This window comes from Neolamprologus multifasciatus, chromosome 15 (assembly GCF_963576455.1).
Source record: "Neolamprologus multifasciatus chromosome 15, fNeoMul1.2, whole genome shotgun sequence".
Taxonomy (NCBI): domain Eukaryota; kingdom Metazoa; phylum Chordata; class Actinopteri; order Cichliformes; family Cichlidae; genus Neolamprologus; species Neolamprologus multifasciatus.
In genome coordinates, this window is record NC_140453.1 from 39,020,992 (window position 1) to 39,040,952 (window position 19,961).

Here is a 19,961-nt window from a genome sequence, read left to right on the forward strand (position 1 = left end):
AAGCCAAACCGCTGCATGACTACTTACTTAAGGGCAAAATGGAGAGTTTACCTCTTTAAATGGGGAAGCTAGTAGCAGCTGCACATGCCAAGTGAAAATATATTATAACATTTCCTGCCTTGCTTTGTTCCTGGGTCGTTAATCAGGGCCTGTAGTCATAACCGAGTCATTGCCAGCTAAAAGTAGCTTTCTCCACGTGTTCCTTTTGAAACCCGACCAGCTGAAGTGTCTTTGGTCACTTGTGTGTATTTTTCCTTTGCTACCCTGGTTCCTTAGAAAACGGAGCCTGCTCTGTGTGAAATGGTTTGGTCTGCCTGGCAGAGGCCACCCTCTAAGCAGCAGGATTAGCTGGGGGAGGAAAGGACCGCAGATGCTGCAGCAGTGCTGTTGTGTCAGCATTGATTCCTCTGTGATGTGGCAGGTAGGGGTGGGTTTTTATAATCGATTTATCGATTAAAATCGATTCTGGCTTGGATAACGTAAAATCGATTCATTAAAATCCTGAATCGATTTTTTAATATAAATTTATTTTGCCCGAAATGCCAGAATCTCTGGTGAAATCTCACAAAATTTCAACAACCACCAAACAGCTAAGACAGTAAATGAGAGCAGGAACACGGATTCTGCACAAAGACTTAAACACACAGCCCAACCGCGGATCAGAATCAGTGAGATGTTGCCTTTCTCACAGTCGGGGCTGAAAGCCAACAGCGCGCTGATTCTGATCTGTCGGCGGTCCGCGCTTTGTGTTCACGCCCTTTATGCGCTGATTCTAAAGCTGTTAGTTTTATCTCTCTCCAAACAATATTGACCGAACCAGCAGCAAAAGAAGATCCAAACTAGGCTTCACATAAACAAAGTCATGAATTCACTCTGACTTTTATTGTTTTGCTTTGACCACGATGCACAGCTCTCTCTCGCATGCTCGCTCTCTCGCGCGCTCTCTCTCCCTCTCTCCCTCTCTCTCTCTGTACTGTTTTCTGCATTATTCGCTTGCTTGTTACGCACAAGTCTACCGTTGTTTACAGCGCTGTCGGCCGACGGTTTTTTTTTTTCGTTTTATATACTTCCGAAAATAAAACCTAATTTCTGCCGTTCAATGCTGAACAAATTTAAACTTTTTAAAATTATGCAAAATGCAAAACGCTCAGCCTTGTCTCTAATAAAACCGCTGTAACTTCAGAGGTAATGTTCATGTGTTGATTAATGGTTTTCTTTCGTTTTTGATCTACTGCAGAAAATTTTTATAAAATCCCAGAACAGGAAAATCACCTTCATGTTTTTCTGTGTTTTATCTTCAGCTACTTTGACACAAAGGCCTCTGCTGTGATGCTCACACCTTTGATAAAGTCTTGGTGTGTCAGCTTCCTTTTTATAGATACAAAAATATGTAAATGTACTGATCTGAATTATAATATTTCTGACTGTCTAAATTTCCCAGATTCAAATCAAAGTGAATCGAATCGAATTAAATCGAATCGAATCGAATTAAATCGAATCGTGGATCGAATCGATTCGGGACCCTGTGAATCGGAATTGAATCGATTCTAGAAATCAGTGACGATACCCAGCCCTAGTGGCAGGTGACCTCAGTGAACCCACAGCTGAATAAGGACTACCAAGCTCCAAGCCACACAGACATGGTGATTTTTAAGTCCATCATCTTGATTGTCAAATTACAGTGGGATTAATTCCATTTTTTTTACTCCTATTAAACAAATGTTTTTTAGCAAGGTTAGATTATTATTTTACTGACAATCCAGATCAAATAAAAGCAAATATAAAGAATGCAAAGTTGACATAATTTTAAAAAAAAAAAACCATAAGTAAATTATGGAATAAATATACTATTTAAAAAGAAAAACCTCAATTATTCATAATTTAATGTATATACATACAGGATAATTAATATATAGGTAAGTTAATACAGAAGCAAATTCAATTGAAATAATTAGTGTGAGGTTTTCAGGAATGAAATCATTACCAGATGAAAGAATATCAACTAAAAAATGATTTTTGGTGCAATACATTAAAAAAAAAACAAATACTGATTGAGTTTTCATTCACTGATTTATTTTGATTCTGGCAATTTTGGGGTCGCTGCATTTACAGGTCCAAATTCTTGCTATGCAATGGCTAAGTTATTTTTCTTAACCGGACCTTTTCAGTAACCTCACACAGTATTGCTGCTGTTAAATAACTGATAAACTCTCTAAGGTTGCCGAGCATTCAGCCAGGCTATTCTTAGATCCTCATCAGTGAACAGTGTTTCATAGCTTCACATAGTGTTGTGCAGAGTAAAAGCAGAGTGACTGGACACTGAGGCTGCATAAATATTATTGTTGAACTGTTGATTCAAGTGTAGTGACCTGGCTTCTTAAATCGGGAGGCTGCTCACATGTTTATGCCTGATAGGTTGCATTTAGTAATCTGCAGCTGTAGTGAGAAGCAGGTTGTGGGGTAGTTGGTGTACATATCAATAAATCAGACAGCAAGCGATGGAGTGAGGCCTGGGAGTACATCCTTCCATCTGTCTGTGTGTGAGTGACTGACCTTGACCAGCACAGACATCCTCCCTCCACAGGGCGCTGCATGACAGCGGTGGGACGGCACGCTGCGAGGGCAGAGACAAGGCTTTCCCCCAGCAGAGACGGGCGCAGCATGTGACACCCTGAGCCCATCATTAGCCTGCTCCTTTGTCAAGCCCCTGCACCCACGTATATTTTCCTCTCTTTCTGTCTATCCATTTCAGCACTCACCACCTTCTTTTCCACCCCCCTGTCGACTCACTCCTTCACTTCAGCTCCGTCTCACACTTGCCTCCCCCATCTTCCTTCAGTGGTTGAGCCACCGTTCTTCCTCCTTTGCTTCATGCCCTCCTTCCGGGCCCCGTAATCATTTTCTTCTGCATTATTACTCCATGCCCACCTCTGATTCTCTGTCTCTCTGATTCAGGGCACAGATGATGTGAAGTGGACAGTTATTTTGTGATGTGTCGTCTGTTCTACAACAGTGAGAAACGAAACATTTGGTTGAATGATCAGTGACCAACCTGTGCAAGCTGCAGAAAAAGGTGGTGCGAGCAGCTTCGTGTTGGGACTTCATATTACTTGTGGGCGTTGTCAGATAGCTGTCACGGACACCTCCTACATTTTGGACTTTCTGGGTCTCTCTGTTCCCTCAAAGGTCAGCATTGTCAAGGGAGCTTAAAAATGAATTTGCATGAAATTGCATGCTGTATTAATGCGCATGAACTGATGTTTTTAACAGGGGGCAGAAAAATAGCTCATGCAAACACACTTTAATTTGACTTTTATTGTTGCTCGCTGTGCAATTTCTATATAAACTGTAGGTCAGATTAGAGAGTTTACACTAACTCTCCTGAGCATCTTTTTGCCTTTATTTAACCACAGCAGGCAGGAAATATTAGGGTGCGATTGCAGTCAGAGACAGCTTTAAGTATGAGCTTATATTATGTTAAATATGTACACCATATATAAATGACAATTATTTTATAGCCTGATGTTTCTAATTAGGCCGTTGCCATCTTCATGTTTTGATGCTAGAAGTAACGAGTGAGAGATCAATGGGAAAGTGCTGTGCACTCCTCTACAGTTTGACAATAGCAAAGTTGCCACACACTAAATCATACCCTGCTTTATCATGATTATCCATGTGACTCTAAATCGTATGATAAAATCCATAATGACCTTCAGTAGTATTAAAGAAGAGTATAAAAGTAGCGATTGAGATCCTAATTCATTAGTAAAATGGGAATAGTGAGGTTATAAATTAAATGAGACTGACTTTTATACAAGAATGACTTCTTTTTTGTAACTAGTTGCCCCTTGTTGGCTAATAGAAAGAACACAAGGTTTGGCTCTACTTATTGAATGCTTACATCCCCGTCCTATATAAATTATGTTTGGAATGTGAAATAAGAGAAATAAAAGTAATAGTTCAGTCATTCTTGGAGGTAACTCCAGTTCCTTGAGTGTCTTGTCGTGGGCACTTGTACCTTTATCAACTCCTTCATAAGTCATCATTAAAAGAGAGGGACTTCTCCTTGTTGTTCTCCCTTAAACTGAGTAAATACAGGAGCTCGCGTTCTTGCTCTGGAGAAGTCACCACTTTCCTTTCTTCTCAGTCATTAGTCTAGACAGTCTCACCAGGATCTGACCTAAGCCCTTCAGTATTCAAGGGGAAGGAAAAAGCCTTCCCTCAGGGGTTAATATAACATTGTGTCCTCCAGCTCCATCTACTTCAACCACTCAGAGCCTTCTCCCTCCTCTCCTGATTTTAATGAACCTCAATCCATCACCTCCCCATCAAATATGAATGCAGTCAGGGAGCACTGCCTTCAATGGATGCCTCCAAACACAGTGACATACCTTCAGGCCTGCACAGCCATCCAATGAATTATTTACCCAAGCGCACGGTTGGTCGTGCCTCTGGTCAAAGCCCCCAGTGCCCTCCTTTATCCCCCCATCTTTTCTTTAACAGGAATCATATTTCACACCGAGTTAATCTATATTCATTCCTTTAACTCCTTTAATGATGCTCTTCACATCTTTAGGTGCTTTAGGTCTTTCGTTCCAATTAAAGAGCCTAATGAATTTTGACCATCCAATGAATAGCCTTTTGCGTTAACTAATTATAGATCCAACTCCACTACTGGTCATGTTCTGCTCTGTAATTGGATTTTCACCAAGAGTTTATTGATTTCATGTTGAATAAGGATGAAATATAGAAGGGGTGCTTAGTCTGATGTGTAGCATGCGAGGACGTGGAGAACTGTATTGCTTTCTTGTAAAGATTCATTTTAAAGGAAAATAATTTGCGTTGAATAAACAAATTTTGGAGACATTTTGCAGAAGTGCCTAGTGTTGGTGGTGGGCAGTGATTAGGCACCTCTATAGCAGCTCCTGCTTCACTCTGGGTGAGGAGAAGAGAGACTGCAGGGAATAAACAGCAAAACAGCCCCTATGGCAAGCAGGTGGCTTTTTTTTCTGTGGAGGAGGAATAATTAATCAGTGGAGAGGGCAGTGTGAAAAGGAGGGAAGGAAGTGGAAAAGAAAGAGATGAAAGGGGCTTCAGTTCAAAGACAGCAGTCAGTGATGAGCCTGGCCCATTGCAGCAGGCTATGGAGGAAGGCCCCAGACAAACAGGGCTGTCTTTGAAGGAACGCAGAGTACATTCAGCATGGAACCAGCAATCCGATTGCATCAGTGATTGGTCTAATTGATTTGAGTTTTAAGAAAAGCAGAATAATTGCATTGTGGCCTAAAAATATTTTTAACGTAAACAAAGTTTCATGGCTCGATAACAATAAAATACCTAATGAGGGAATATTGTTCAAAGAAGTGAAGGTACCCTCAGAATAGGATAAAAAAAAAAGTAATCTATAACAAGGAGAACTGAAGATCTTGTTGAAGCTCATTTTTAACTGACACGTTACAAAGACATTTTTTTTCTTTCATTTGTCACCACGAGCCTTGTTATGTCTGTCTGGAGCATCAAAAACTGTCAGCTACCAAACGTCTGGCATCAAACGTCTGGCCAGAGGCAGCGTACCTGCATGAAAATAACTGGCAGTTTTTTTGAACAGCTGGTAAATGAGACATTGATTGTTAAACCTGAATGAAATGGCTGATCCCAATTAACAGCTGTTTAACCACCAACCTTTCACCCATCCACTTTCTATGGCTTATCTCAGGTTTGGTCACAGGTGCAGCAGTCCAAACCACCCTGTCGCTGGCCAGAGCTTATAGCTCTTGTGGGAGGGATACCCAGGCATTCCCAAGTCATCACAGGGACAGTGTGTCCTCTGTCTGCCCGGGGGTTCCTAAATGGTTGATAATACCAAACACCTCAGCGAGGAGGTTTCTAGGAGGCCTTCCATCCAAATACCCAACCAACCTATACTTTCCTTTCAACGCAGAGGAACAACAACTCGTCTCTGAGCATTCAGATAAAACTCAGGTTACTGTACTCGGCCCCGAAAATCTTAGAAATATGGTATCTAACCAGATTCTTACTCTGTATGGCATTACCTTGGCCTCCAGTAACACTGTGAGAAACCTTGGAGTGATTTTTGACCAGGATATGTCCTTCAATGCACATATTACACAAATATGTAGGACTGCTTTCTTCCATTTGCGCAACATCTCTAAAATTAGAAATAAAAATCTCTCTCAGAGTGATGCTGAAAAGCTAGTTCATGCATTTATTACTTCTAGGCTGGACTACTGTAATTCATTATATTCAGGATGTCCAAAAAACTCACTGAAAAGCCTTCAGTTAATCCAAAATGCTGCAGCAAGAGTACTGACAGGGACTAGAAAGAGAGAGCATATTTCTCCTGTTTTGGCTTCCCTTCATTGGCTTCCTGTTAAATCCAGAATTGAATTCAAAATCCTGCTCCTCACATACAAGGTCTTAAATAATCAGGCCCCATCTTATCTCAATGACCTTGTAGTACCATATCATAATACATTTCTCTGTATGTATTATTGTAGGGTCTACCTTACAATATAAAGCGCCTTGAGGCGACTGTTGTTGTGATTTGGCGTTATATAAATAAAATTTAAATTGAATCTCTTGAGTGACCGAGCTCCTCACCCTGTTTCCGAGTTCCTTCGAGGAAAACCCATTTCTGACATTTGCACCTGATATACTATCGGATATATTACCAGCTGACTGCAAACATCCAATAGATTAAAAAGTTACTGAATAAAAAAGTACCCAGTGGAAATAGACAACCATTTTCTTCTGCTCAGTAGGAATCCCATAGTTTGCTATTTCAGCTACACGGGGAAAGCAACATATAGCTAGAAAGGCCCAATGTAAGTGCCTTTTTCTTCATGTTGGTGTTGGGCAATATACCATTTTTCCACGAGCTACTTATACCTGGTGGCAGACAGACATGCATAGTACTTGGCTTTGTTCTTAACAATAAGTTGGAAGTCTCAAGCCAGCTATTCAGTTTTGTAAAGTTTTTCATTGCTGTTGCTAGCTGGCTAACACATAAGCTATGGTTATCCATTATTTATAAAAGTTATTTTTCCCATTTTTTAATGACTACAACAATAAACATGTTTTTATCTTAAAACAGAGATATGACTTCTATGATTAAAATTGCTTTAATTTAATAAATTAACGTCATTTCACCCACTCGGCCTGCAAAGTTCAAATGTAAAGGATCTTTCAACATATTTAACATAAAGGTAACCTAAACAATTAAGAGGTGCCAGGGCTGCTTCTATCCCAGCAGAGTAAAGTAGAATAGAATAACAATCCTCTGACTTTACACTATCTGTATCTTTTGCTACCACTCTGGGTGACAGCAGGGCCTTCATAGTGCTTTCATATTGCATATTAGTGTTGAGAGATGCTCTGTGTGTGCATCATTGGGTGCATTTACAAGTCTATTTTTCTCTGTGTCATCGCTCTTTATCTGCCTTTAATCAGAAGCAAAAATGTGTCAAAAGCATCGAGCTCTGTGTGACCAGCTGTAATGCTAAGCCATCCATCCTGGAATATAGACCTGATCTGTCATCATCCTTCCTCCATAGATTAACGTTTAACAACATGAACAGCTTTCCATCCAGCTCAGAGGGATCAATACATCGGTTTCCCTTCTATAAAATCTGATTCTGCCTCTGCCAGGTGTGGGTTATGTAGAGGGTCGGAATACACAGCAGTTGATGTTGGCTTCTGCTGGGAGCGTACGATTAGAGATGCTCTACAGGCTCGCACTGAGCGTAGTGTTGCTGCTGTTGTCGCCTAGCCTTCCCTGCCTTCCCTGCGTCCTGTCAGTAATCATTACAGCGTCCCCTGACAGAGTGTGCTGGTGCACTGCTTCATCATGCATAGGCCTTCTATTCACTCTGTCTGCTGGTTTCATAGCTTTAGCATAGGTCAGCTCAAGTTCAGCCAGAGGATGAAAAGGGTATTGTCCACTCCTGATTTTCATCCTTACATAACGAAGATGTCCACACTTCGTGTGTTGTATAATATCTGGCATTATACAGTATAAAATTTCCTTTGGAATTAATCATGTATTTCTGATTCTGATTAATATGAATAATACACAATACAATACAATACAGAAAGAACAAAGAGAAAACAGAACGCTTTGTTTGAAAGGCATATCTTTGCCGAAGATGTTAAACACAAACCATTATTACAGTAAGACTGGTCTCTGTTCTACACCTCCACTTGCTATGACAACCTCTGATTGTCTTGACAGGCATTTCGGCCTCTGTCTGTACTTTGGTGCCATCTGAGGGACTGGTCTATAATTATGTTGAAAGAGAATGGTCACAGTGTGTCAGTCAGCATGAGGCACCTGTTCTAAATGGTTAGTCACTGTTCATCAACAAAGAGTCAAGCCCAGGAGAGGGTAGCACTTGGAAGCTCTCTCCTTATAACAGTGGACCGATGTAGCATCCACATGATCGCGAAAGCATAGATTGAATATTCCATTTTATTTATAAAACAACTCTTTACAACAGTCTGATTAAGGCACTTTCTATTGTAAGGTAAAGGCCCAACAATATTAGAGAGATATTAATGATATGATCCCCTGTGAGGAAGCCCGTGCGACAGTAGAGAGGAAGAAATCCCCTATAACAGTCAAAAAAAATGCTTAGGAAGGTGCAACCATCTTTATCACAGGAATTTCTTCCCAAATTGATTTGATGTCGAGGTACAGTTTTTGGATTTTAAAACAGTCAAGACTTAAATTAGATGCAGACTTTCAGCTGTAGTTAAAAAGATATAGTAAAAATATTTAACTGTTTGGGGGATTACAGGCATTTTATACATAAGGTCTAAAGAGATGTTGATGCAAATGAAGGACGTCATACTCTGAAAACTCAACATCAACCCACATAGCAAAATTGGTATGGCCCGGATCTGGCCCACACAATGTGCTTACACATGGCCCACATACCACAAAGAATGACGGCCCTGTGCTGGCACAGAACAGTTTCAGCTCTGGCCCCAGATGTCAGCCTAATGTGTGTCAAGCGATGTAATAACAACATGTGCCGGAACATAATAGTACAAAAGTAACATGACAAAACTCTGTTTAGACACTGAATTAACTGATTCTTAGATAGGGCTTTCCTACTCTCCCGGATTACTCAAAGTGCTCTATACAACATGCCAAATTCACACTCTTTCTCTAAACTTGGTGCTTCCTAACTACATTCATACTCTTGACATGCAGACTGGAGGAGCCAAGGATCGAACCACTAACCTTCCAATCAGTAGATGACCTTCTCTACCTCCTGAGTTACAGCCACACGGTGGTACACATGAGTAAACCCTCACTACGTTTTGGATAAAGTGTAGACTCACAAACCTGTCAAACCTGCGTTTGAAACGTTTAACTAAAATAGGAAAATAGGAACATAAACAGTGTCATCATTGCCAGACCTGGCCCACATCTGGTTGACATACATCCTGCCATGACAGTCAGTCAGAAGTGCCAGCTTGATGCCGGATTTGGGCCAGACCTGTTTTCTATGAGCCTGGGCCACATAAACCAAACTACAAACGGGACAGATGTGGCATGCCATCACATAAACAGTGCCATCTATGCCAGGCCTGGCCCCTATTTGGATGACATAACACACGTACCATGCCAGAAGTCAGCCAGCAGTGCCGGCTTGACACTAGATCCGGGCCAGACCTGTCTGCTATGTGGGAACACAACACCAACACCAACCGTCAGACCAATAGCAGAAATTTTTGGACTGGGAATATCAACCATCTAATACATTCTCAAAAGTACTGGCAAGAGCGCCAAAAGGCCTGAAAGACCACAGTAAACAGTTTTCTTCTTTGGTTTTGAAGGAGATGTTAAGGAGGAGATGTTAAAGGAGGTGTGTCATTGTTAAGGGCTACTGACAAAGAAATGGGATATACTTCAATGACCAACTCATAGACCTGATCTCATCCCAAAAGAGCATGATTTTTGCTTACTGAAGGCAGAACTGAAGGAAGAGAGACCAGCAAACAAGCTGCAACTGAACACGGACACAGTACATGCCTGGTAGAGCATCTTAAGCAGAGGTTGTCCAACTGCAGGCCTCAAGGGCCCGTCTCCTGCAAGTTTTAGATGTGTCCTTGATCCAACACAGCTGATTTAAATAACTAAATTACCTCCTTAACATGTCTTGAAGTTTTCTAGAGGCCTGGTAATGAAGTAATCATTTGATTCAGGTGTGTTGACCCAGGGTGGTATCTAAAACCTGCAGGACACCAGTCCTTAAGGCCTCGAGTTGGGCATCCCTGATCTTAAGGAAAGAAAGTGAATTTTATAATGTCCATAGTTAGGGATGGGTATCGAAAACCGGTTCTTGTTGAGAACCGGTTCCCACTGTTTCAATTCCTTGGAATTGTTTGCCATTTTTGCAAACGATTCCCTTATCGATTCCAGTCGCCCCGAGTGACGTCACCACGTTGCGGAGCGTCATTTACCTGGCAGGAAACATGGCGCGTAAGCGGCTCAAACGCTCAAAACTTTGGTTATACTTTACGAGAACGGATGACAACAGGGCAACTTGCAATACTTGCAAAGTAGATATTTCATTTAAGGAAGGAAACACTACGAATATGCAAAAGCATTTGCTCACAAAACACGCGATAACCTTAAATGAATGTCGTGTTTTTAATTCCGCTCCGGACTCGTGAATCTCAACCCAGCAGCAGCGGTAACGTTTGCACGTCCTCTCCCGTTAATGCGGCAGGTAAATAATCAGCTAACAGTGCAGATTATGTTAGCGCGATCTGCCTTATTACAAAACCTGCCATTACTGTGTGTTTAGGTGACCATGATGAGACAGACAGACAGAGTCTGGCTCAGATGCTGGCAGTTCTCACTGCAGTCTACCGTAGCGTCTCCTTTCAGGCCAGGATAGACGAATGTCACCGTGCAGTGACTCAGTTTGTGGTCAAAGGCTTGCACCCATTTGCCACAGCAGATGATTTTCAGTAAGTGAATGTGTTTAATTGTAGGCAGGAACATTACTGGATATTCTTGTGTAATTGCTACTGAATAATTTATGTTATATTTTGTTATTGCTACAGAAGAATATTTATTTTATTATTTTACATTTACAATTTTTTTTTCCTGGGGACCCAGTGACACCCCATTGAAGAGCCGTAGGCTGTGGATCTCTTAAGATCTCACTGTTGGGTTTGTAAGGCCATGTTACTCCTAAATTTCTATCTTGTTCAAAGAGAAGATATAAAACAAAGTTCTAAGCTAATCAACCTTAGTGTTCTCCTTTTTTTTAAAAAAAAGAATCGATAAGAGAATCGATAAAGAATCGAATCATTAAACAGAATCGAAAATGGAATCGGAATCGTGAAAATCTTATCAATACCCATCCCTATCCATAGTTCTAGAGCTCAGACAGTCACTTCACTGTCACTTTCAAGTCTCACGGATCAGTTTGATCAGTTTGAACTTTTCATATCCATGAACAATAATAGGTATAAACCTAATGGTAATCTCTCTAAGCTGTCAGAATCCAACCCTCAGTGAGATACAAGACAGGCAGTATCAAATCACCCTGCTATCTGAACAGCAGAAACAACAAGCATGAAAATAAGACTGACAGTGTAAACTTGTCCTGGGGTAGAATACCAGTGGAAAGGTCATTATCAGTTCAAAGTGAAAATGGTTCATCCTCTAGGCAACATGAATGTGCTCAACAAGTTTTTTTGACACTCTGTCTAAGCAGATGAGAAAATTCACATCAAATCGGGTGTGATGGTGATGCTGGCAGACACGTTGTTGAAACTGCAAGAGATTATTCTCCTAGAAAAGTTAAATATCCTCAGCAGTTTTTCTTAGTCGTTGGGTATAATGGTTCATGATGTGATTCTGTCTATCTGTGTCGCAGTATCCTGTTTATCAGGGACATTATCGATTGATAGAAGACCTTCCTATGATCTGTGATCCACTTGCTTCTGTAGATCAGGGATGGGGAACTCTAGAGCTCAAGGGCCCGGTGTCCTGCAGATTTTAGATATCACCCTGGGTCAAATGATTAGTTCATTACCAGGCCTCTGGAGAACTTCAAGCCATGTTGAGGAGGCAATTTAGTCATTTGAATCAGCTGTGTTGGATCAAGGACACATCGAAAACCTGCAGGACACCGGCTCTCGAGGCCTGGAGTTCCCCACCCCTGCTGTAGATCATGGATCATGGGAAGAAGAAGGGGAACCCTACACTCCTTATTTAATATTCTCTTTTCACAAGTGAATAAATTAAAAAAAATTTCTGCAGTCACTGGAGGCAAAAGACAGAAGGAAACTAGGGTTGAAAAGGAAACAGGAAGTGAATATTTATTTTCATGTAACAGGCCAGAGCTTAAGGCCTGATCAGGATTTTGTTTTCCAAGGAGAGACAAGATTTATTGCTCATTCTTTCTTATGTTCCATTCCAATAGTCTTATATTTATAGATTTTTTCCTTTAAGGAAACAATTAGATGTTTTTCATTTATTTAGGTATATGCTAAATTGGGTAAGAAGAGTGAGCTGCTTTCAATACTGACCAATCTTACTTGATCTGTCTCTTGTAAGCTAGAGGCAGGGATGCATGAACTGAGATTTATAGGTGCAGAAATCTTCGAGTACGTGAAAAACAGCTGAAGATTGTTACTGACTTTGATTAGGAGGCTCTGTGATAAAACTAGCGTCCAATCGCCGACTCTCCGTCCTCCTACAGCTGTCCATTAAGATTGACGAGGTGACGTTGACAGCATGGCTCTGTGCCTCCGCACCGTCAATGTGATAGGAGCTGTTTTTCTTCCTGGCCATAAAAGAGAAACACTGTTTGTGTGACTCATCCAGAGACCAAGCTGTATGTCAGGCAATGAAAAAAAGGTCCCTGTGTCTCAGACCAGAGTGCTAATCAGTGGAAGGATCTCAGCTGTAGAGAAAATGGTGTGAACTAAAACCTTTGAACAGAGCGATGGCTTCAGTTCTGTTTGTTGTGGAGTGTGGCTAAGCTCTATTCTCCAGCTCATCCTATCCATCCGTCCATCAGGTTGAAAGTATATAATTTTTATTTATTGCCTGAATTAAGGCTCTTGTAGTGTGTTTATTTTCCTTGCTCATTATTACATTTCATTCCTTATTACTTATATAATCAATTGGATGGGTTTTTTTGCTTAGCCGAAGTCATTTTGTTTTTAATGACCTGTCACTCCAGTCAAAAGTTATTATCCAAACTCAAAAAATGCCTCTTGTTTCTGTGTCGTGAACAGATTATAGATAATGGGCTGTGTGCAATGCAAGGATAAGGAGGCAACCAAACTCACAGATGACCGAGACAACAGCATCTCCCAGGGAGCGGGCTACCGCTATGGGGCCGACCCCACGCCACAGCACTACCCCAACTTCGGGGTCACCGCCATCCCCAACTACAACAACTTCCACGCTCCTGTAGGACAGGGGATGACCGTCTTCGGGGGAGTCAGCACTTCCTCACACACGGGAACGCTGAGGACCCGTGGTGGAACAGGTAAAGGAATCAAAATTTTTATTTCTGAATGTGAAAGTAATGAAAAGAGATTCAATATATTAATTGCACAGTAATATACAGTATGCTTAGCATTTGCTGTAAGACCTGTCCTGATTAGGGTTTGTTTCCCTGAGCTACAAACCCTAAGCACGTGCATGCTTCAGAAAAGTAGATCCATTTGTTGAAGATCCCAGTGTAGGGAGACTAAGCAGTGCTGTCAAAATTCCCTTCTTTATACCTAATTTATATTGCCATCCTCATCTTGATGGGTTTTCCACTTTGTCACAGTACTAATGAATGTACCTGCACAGGCAGGCCAGCAGGGTACCTCGCATGTCTAAACAACTTTGACATGAAAGAGCGTTGGTACTTAAGGTTGATTTATCAATATCCAGAGCTTTACCAATTCAATTTAATTCAGTTCAATGTGATTATATTTACAAAGGGCTAAATCATAGCAACACTCATTTCAAGGAGCTTTATATTGTAAGGTAAAGACTTTACAGTAATACAGAGAAAATCCCAACAATTAGACAGCCCTCTTTGTCCAAGCACTGGCAATGGTGGGAAGGAAAAACTCCCTTTTAACAGGAAGAAACCTCCTGTAGAACCAGGCTCAGGGAGGGACATCAATCAGCTGTAACCTGTTGGTGGTTGGGGTAGGGAGGCTGGGAAACAAATAGCAATAAGTGATGATTAAATGCAAAGTGGTGTACAAGCGAGTGGCAAGTGCTGTGTCACTTGTTGTTCTTTTGCACCTAACAAAAGCAGCTGTGTTTGAATGGACAATGTTGAGTTGGGGGTAATGTTTTTAAGAACTGTGATTTTTAATGTAATGACTTCAACATCGAAAACAGAGAACATACGAGAACCAACATATACAACATATGATAGCATGATTATTGCTTCCAAGCAACATAGTTGTTAGGCTACAGCTTATGATGGCTGACTACACTGTACCTATGCCTACCTACTGACTGTACCTACTTATATCTATGCATTCCTTACAGCATAACTACACTGTACTTATGCCTTACATGTGTATATACCTAACGCCTTACTTATAAGGCGTATTTAGATTGTGTTGAATCTATGTAGAGCCTTCAAGTGGTCGATGCTGTTGCCAGCATTCATGTTTGTGCATGACCTTATGGTCATGTCTACATGTTATATGTGGTGCCAACCACAACAGAAATAAATACATTCTGAGACTATTTTTTTTCAGAGGCAAACATATTTTTTGCCTTCCTACATTCCTTCATGTCTATCCTGATATATAAACTCAACAAAGGAGTGTAGCTGGAATTGTACAAGAGGAATCAGCAGCACTGGAACGGCCACTCATAGCTACAGTGTAACTTTGTCACAGTTGTTTACATCTCCTGTTGCGCCTTGATTGTTTTTATCTGTGCTCTACACCTTACCTTACCTTACCTACATTGTACCAATGCCGTCCTTACACTACACCTGTGCTTTACCTACGCACAAAAGGTTTAGGTTCAGTGTTAAATTATAAATGAAGCATTAGTTGTTTCCTTTCATCTCCGTACAGTCATAAACCCTCCATTAATTACCAAATCTTTTATTAAAACATTTTTTCATGTTCTCTAAAACTTTGCCCTAAATTTGTGATTAAACACAGTGCTGGTATGCCAATTTACCCTGCAAAGGAAACTGACTGAAGTTTCTAGTATGTCTGTCGACAGGTATTAGTGTTGTTGTTGGATGCTGTAGTGTTCCAGCTAAGATCGTGGCAGAACATGACGGTGTTGTCGTAGGCTTCTGAGGACTCAAACACAGAGACAATAACCTTTTCGTCTATCACAAGTTTATCACGGGTTACATCATGGACAGCTGTGATCTTATTAGTTGCAAATTGGAAGGTCAACGCCAAACAAAGTCAGAGTTGAAGCTAATTGAACTTTTACAACAGTGAGGTATAAAATCCAACGGTGCTTCAGACTTTAGGATCCCAATAAATATGACTGCAACGTCTCTCTTCAGTGTTAAAAAGCATTTAGTTATATTTTATAAGTTATATTTTATAAATTCTAAAAGCACAGTAACAGGGAAGACAAAAAGTCGTCCATGTTACTGTGGGTTGAAAACGCCTCCCTTGGCCACCATAATCTCCATGAATTGTGTCTTTTGAACTTCTTTGTATCATTAACAAGTGGGACAAAGAATACCACTTTCCCACTGCAATTCTGCCATGAGGATGCCAGACAATTCAAGTTCATTTGAAGCGTATCAAGACTTTGATGACTCTGCTCACAACAGCCAGTTTTGATCCCTGGACTTGGATGATAACAGAATGGGAAAACAAAGAGCAGAGCTTGCCTGTCACCACTGTCAGGCTGTCACCACATAGGCAAGGCAAGGCAAGGCAAGTTTATTTGTATAGCACAATTCAACAACAAGGTGATTCAAAGTGCTTTACAGAGACATTAGAAACAAAAACAAATAAAAAGCATGATTTAAAATTGATTAAAACAAGCAAACAAACTAACTAATTAACAAACAAACAAACAAACAAAACAGTATATAAAATCAAAACAGATAAAATCAGAACAGTAGATAAAATCAGTAATTAAAATGTGAGTTTTGAAATTTAAGCCTAAGTGTGGATTTGGTGCTTTATTCAAATGCAGCTGAGAACAGGTGAGTCTTCAACCTGGATTTAAATAAACTGAGTGTTTCAGCTGATCGGAGGATTTCTGGGAGTTTGTTCCAGATATAAGGAGCATAAAAGCTGGGCATAGGGCAAAAAAACCTTTATATTCAGCTTCTTTTGCAGATCTGCTCAGTGGCAAACAGATTAGACTGTGTTTGTAGTTGTTAGTTACCATTTGGGAATAGTGTGACATATAAAAAGAGCAACTCACTTAGGAAAATTACCCCTTAGAAAATCACTGCAGAAGAGAAGCAGAAAACTGATCATATCCTTGTTCCATCTTTGCTTTCGCAGCTGAGCAGTCCTGTCATGTGAAGTGTGAGGACAATGCTGCTGAGAGACAAATGGTATTTTGCAAACAAGCAACATAGAGGGAGTAAATAACAAATTTCTTGGAGAAAATACTCTTTATTGCTTGACAGAAGACGGGAAGGATTTCCATCACAGCCTGAAGTGTGAGTGTTAGTTCTTTTTGTTTCAGTCCCACACAATTAAGGTGCTGACTGGGCCTAGTGATAGTGTTGTGATCACAGCCACCCACAGGCATACGCCTCCATATGCAAAAGCAAACTACGAGTGGTTTCTCTTGCTGTTAAAGACTTCCCATAACATCCCAAAAACCTCGACAGTCCGACCCCAGCCCGGCCATGTCAGGAATGTCCGACTGGCATTAGCACCGGCCTTTGTGTGCCGGTTTCATTGTTTAGGTAGGGAATATTCGTACTCAGGATATCCTTTGTGTTTGACTGAGTCCAGGCTGCTATGCAGAGGAACTCTGAATTTCCACTCAACTTAGCAGAACACTCCCTGAAAGTGTGGATTATTTTTCTGCTCTGTATAATCCAAATCCACACGGTGGTAGAGAAGCAGAAAGGGGTTTAGCTCTTTAATTTTCTCCTGGTGGGAGAAATTTGGATGTAAGCCTATAAAGGCTTCCCTTTAAAGCCTTGTTATAACGCAGCTGCCTAGCTCATTCTCCTCAGCCCCAGTCACCCCCTTCAGTGGAGCTGATATCTGAAATCGTATTGATCAGTTGATCTTTTGCTGATGTCATCCTCCCCAAATGGAAACTTTCGGCTAGTACCATGGTCTTATGTAACTAATTGAGTGGCATCGCAACAGACAACTCTGATCAATAAACTAGTTTATAGTTGGCGCTCACCTCTGTTGACCTAATTGAACATTCAAACACCGCAAACAGCTGTTCTGGCTTGAAGGTTTTGTTGATGTTGTTCGGTTGGAGAACTCGAGAGTTTCAATCAAACGCTCTTTTTAACGGTCTCCTCTCACATCTGTGTTGGTTTTTCACATAAGTAACAGCAGGTCCTCTTTATCTGCAGTTCCATCACCCAGAGCGCCACAACAAGCCTCTTCATATCACTGCTGCCTCCTGACAAAGAATCCGTTTGATGAGACTCTGATGAGAAATTACTTGAATTATCAAGCCGGTGTAAGTGGACTCTAAAGAATTGCCCGTTCAGCTTTCATATGTCAAACACTCCACAGCATCAAACAGCTCCTGTTACGAGGCGAGACAAATGGAGCGAAACTAAAATTGGATTTCCGAGCTGTTAAAAGATAATATTTAATTTTGGGTCATATTTTCATAACTGGAGCCATCATTTGTTATTGATAATATCATTACAGTTACAGTTGATGAAATGGTGGAAGAAAGATGAGCATCCAGATAATCAGAGAAGTTTTTGTCTGTCGTTAAGATAAATTCCAGTTCAAAGACCAGCTTTCTTGTTCAACTTTCAGGAGCTTTGTGTGCATGCGTATGGTAACGTATGGCTGTTTACATGTTCTTGTCTGCACTTTAACCTCCCATAAGAGAGTTGTAAATTACCTCAAGTATCATTTTCTGCTTTATGTAATGTTAACCAAAAAAATGGGTAAACTCAGCAAATATCAAAGCATTATATACCCCAATAGATGTAGAATGGGCTAATAGCAGCTAATAATATCAGCAGGTTAGGAAGAGGTAACTGTTTAATCTGTTTTATTTGTGGTAAAATGTTATAAAAAATACAAACACAGCTAGATTACAGATTCTGTCATGTAAAGCCTGTTATAAAAATGATGTTTCAACCTTTCAGATGTTACTGTTAACAACTTTAGATTTCGAAGTTGTATCTGTTATAAGTAACATTACAAATACAGTGTAAAGACAATTGGATCGGTGTAGAAGAGTAAGGGTTTCACACTGTATTAATAAGTACTCATATTGTACAAGCAGGTTGTTTTGCTCTCACTTATCCAAGTCGTTGCATTCGTTTGACTCAGTCCCAGTCAGTACAATCGTTATTTGGACATTGAAAGTATTACATAACTGCTTTAGTTTCACACATTGCAAGGTTTTCCAGTTGAACTTTCCAGAACACCTGCCTTGTTGTCAGGATTATTCCAGTTTGGTGTGACAAACAGAGAAGCAGAAAGGCATTCAAGATTTGTTCATAAAAGTCACTTTGTAATGGCTTTTGAAAGGGAAAACAACAACTTCTGCTCTATTTCAGCCAGCTTGATGTTTTCAGTCTTGTCTGTGTGGAGTCGTTGAGATAATGCTGGCATGGCTGAAAAGGTTTTGCAGGCCACTGGTCTTTATCTCGAGTTTTAGCCAGTCTGATGGGAGTCAGGCTGGATTGAAGTAAGTCCATATTCAAGCTTCTGTCACTGGACAATTCAATGTCGAACCTTTGGCTGCCCTGCTGCTACATTCACATTACTGTCAGATTTATCTAATTGAAGTGGTGGATTTGCTTTAGGCAAGCAGAAGCTCTGGCTTGTAAGGTCAATTTTGAACTTTTGCCAACACTTTGAAACTATCTTGTAGCAGTTTTAGCAGTTCTGTGTGGGGTTTAGCTTCAATTAAAGGTAAGCAAAGATCACTCCATGTCACAATGTTGCCAGAATTTGACTGAGCCAGTGTTTAGACTAAAATGCCTTTTTGATTGTTTCTTCTATTGCTTTTTTATTACTGTACCAGTTTGAATTTCTTTCTTCCTTACACTCTCTTTTTTGTTGTTGACCTCCTGTTATCCAATAACATATTCTATAATAAGACAAAACTAGAACATTTGTTACAAGACAGCAATAAAAAGGTGTGTAAGGGTCAGAAAACAGTGCTGAGAGAGATATTTAAAGGACACTGTTCTTTCTTACATCTGTGATAAGAGGTAAATTAACAAAACTGGTGGAGGAGAATATTGATTCTGCAAAGGTTAGTCAACAAATATAAAGCATATAGTGTCACAGAGTAAACGTGATCTGTATGATTAAGACTAGCTGGTTCTTTTAGGGAAAAAGGACTAAAAGCCTTCCCTAATCCTTAAAAAGATGAAGACAATAATCTAAAAATAAGGACTTAACTGGTAAATCGGGTCTTCAAATATTCAGAATGCTAAGACCTGAGAAGCAGGAATCAACATATAGCTTTTTTTCTAACATTACAATTTAAAATTAATCTCAAAATATTGCTCAAGGGTTTCGATCCTGGCACAGAAGGAATCAAATCAGGGAAAAGCAGCAATTCCAGGTCAAGCAGCTCTAACATATTAGCCTAAATTGATAGCCTACATACAAGATTTCCGCGGTGACAAGGACAGGAGCGAGCCTGCAATGAACTACATGAACCAAATATTATTGCTTTGTCAAATTGCTTAACCATAGTGGCATTAACAAAGGTATTAGAAGGTCATAAATATAACTTGTGGTAAACTGCAGGAAGCTGGTGGATTTAG

General features: G+C 40.4%; 1 protein-coding gene across 7 annotated transcripts in view; it reads left to right on the forward strand.

Annotated features, from left to right (window-relative positions):
* Positions 1-19,961, forward strand: part of fynb (FYN proto-oncogene, Src family tyrosine kinase b) — an 84,725-nt gene that overhangs the window by 35,029 nt on the left and 29,735 nt on the right. For all 7 annotated transcript variants that reach the window (XM_085134212.1, XM_085134207.1, XM_085134208.1 and 4 more), the window contains one exon: positions 13,291-13,547. In XM_085134212.1, coding sequence (XP_084990338.1) covers positions 13,301-13,547 — 247 coding nt within the window. In that variant the 5' untranslated portion in view covers positions 13,291-13,300. The remainder of the gene's footprint in view (positions 1-13,290; positions 13,548-19,961) is intronic.